Source organism: Alligator sinensis, unplaced genomic scaffold, assembly GCF_000455745.1.
Source record: "Alligator sinensis unplaced genomic scaffold, ASM45574v1 scaffold738_1, whole genome shotgun sequence".
NCBI classification, from domain to species: Eukaryota; Metazoa; Chordata; order Crocodylia; family Alligatoridae; genus Alligator; species Alligator sinensis.
This window is the reverse complement of record NW_005842382.1, coordinates 170,858-172,376: the sequence shown is the minus strand read 5'-3', so window position 1 is coordinate 172,376 and position 1,519 is coordinate 170,858. Positions and strand designations below refer to the sequence as shown.

At 38.3% G+C, this 1,519-nt stretch overlaps 1 protein-coding gene across 2 annotated transcripts in view; it reads right to left on the bottom strand.

Annotated features, from left to right (window-relative positions):
* Nucleotides 1-617: 617 nt before the first annotated feature.
* TTC21B (tetratricopeptide repeat domain 21B) overlaps nt 618-1,519 on the bottom strand; it is a 70,520-nt gene continuing 69,618 nt past the window's right edge. For both annotated transcript variants that reach the window (XM_025210957.1, XM_025210958.1), the window contains one exon: nt 618-1,079. In XM_025210957.1, coding sequence (XP_025066742.1) covers nt 1,002-1,079 — 78 coding nt within the window. In that variant the 3' untranslated portion in view covers nt 618-1,001. The remainder of the gene's footprint in view (nt 1,080-1,519) is intronic.

Here is a 1,519-nt window from a genome sequence, read left to right as displayed (position 1 = left end):
ACACACATGCGCGCGCACGTAAGTACATATATACACTTGACTGATAAAACTGCTGGAAAAATTATTTGCTAGAATGAAAAAAACTCACCATCCTAATCAATCAATATAGGAAGTTTGTCCCATTGTCCTAAATCAATATAGGAGGTTTGTCCTCTCATTTTAGGAGACACTGTTGTTGTTAGTGACAAAAACAGTTACTTTCAGTGAAGGAAAGAAAAAAAACCACAGGAATTATCAGAAATTTCTTGAAACCTATTTTTAAAATATGGAGCTGCTCAAGGACAACAAACAGTCTGATGGTGTGCCTGTCCCTGCCTTTTCTCTAATTGTAGATTACTAAATGCAAAGGAAGTGCAAGGGGCTAAATGTAATTTTATTTAAAAATCCTTTGTTTGTTTAAAAAAAGATACAGATTTTTTATAATCCATAGTTTGGAATATACTATGGTCATAATTTTAAAAAGTCAATTTGAAATTTATCCACAGTATGTAAACCACTAGTAGAAGCCAGAAGGATATTGCATTGTCTGAATCCATCTGTCTGAAGCATGGTCAAAACCAGTTCTACATAAACTTAATTATGGCCTTCATTGTGGCTACTTGTATTTTTGATGATGCTTTTTTTTTTTTTTTTTAACATAGAACAGCAATACTTCTTCCTGTTGAGGAGGAGGACTGGCCAAGCACTGGTCATGTTTGTAAAATTTAAAGATAGTTCCTGTTGGAAGATCGCCACCAGTTGTCATCTAGTTTCCCATCTAGTAAAAACGTATAATTAACATAGTATTTGTGCTTCAGTTTATTAGATCCATTTCTACTAGAGAAAACAAGCTCACTGCTATAAAGAAATTATCTCTTTTTTCCTCAAAGGGAAACAGCATACGAGAGTTGATAAAGTATCAAGCAGTCCCCATCTTTAGGAACTGATATGGCCCCTAGCACTGTAACATCAGATTCATTGTTTACAAATTTAAAAAAATTAGTAAGCCATTCAAACAAGTTTCAGGTTCTTAAAGATGCACGGGCCTTATCAAGTATTTCCTTTCTGATCTTTGGGTAGTTCGGGTGTGCCTCTAGGACCTTGGCAAAAGAAAAATAAAAAACATAGGTTAAAAAACAGTTAAAAGCGTAAATGAATTAGTATTGAGCTTCATTGTGAGCTTCATATTAAACTTTCTAAACCTCAGTAAATACCTTGAAAATTCTGTTTATCAATGGTACCATATTTACTCAAATCCAACATAAGGTTTCCCCTGCTACCCAATCAACATGGGGGCGGGGGAGATCCCCATCTTATTTTCAATTAACGGCCCAGGGCAGGCAGCTGGTGCGGACCCAGCTTCAAGCTGGAGCTGTGTCACTGCCTGCCCCAGGCCAGGGTAGCTTGTGCAGAATGGTACAAGCCGGTGGTGGTGGTGGGAGTGTTAGGGAAGATCACTCAGTAGGGATGGAGGGAGCACAGAGCAGGCTGCGCAAGGTGAGCAGGGACCACATGGAGACTTCCAGTGTGTGGCTAGGGG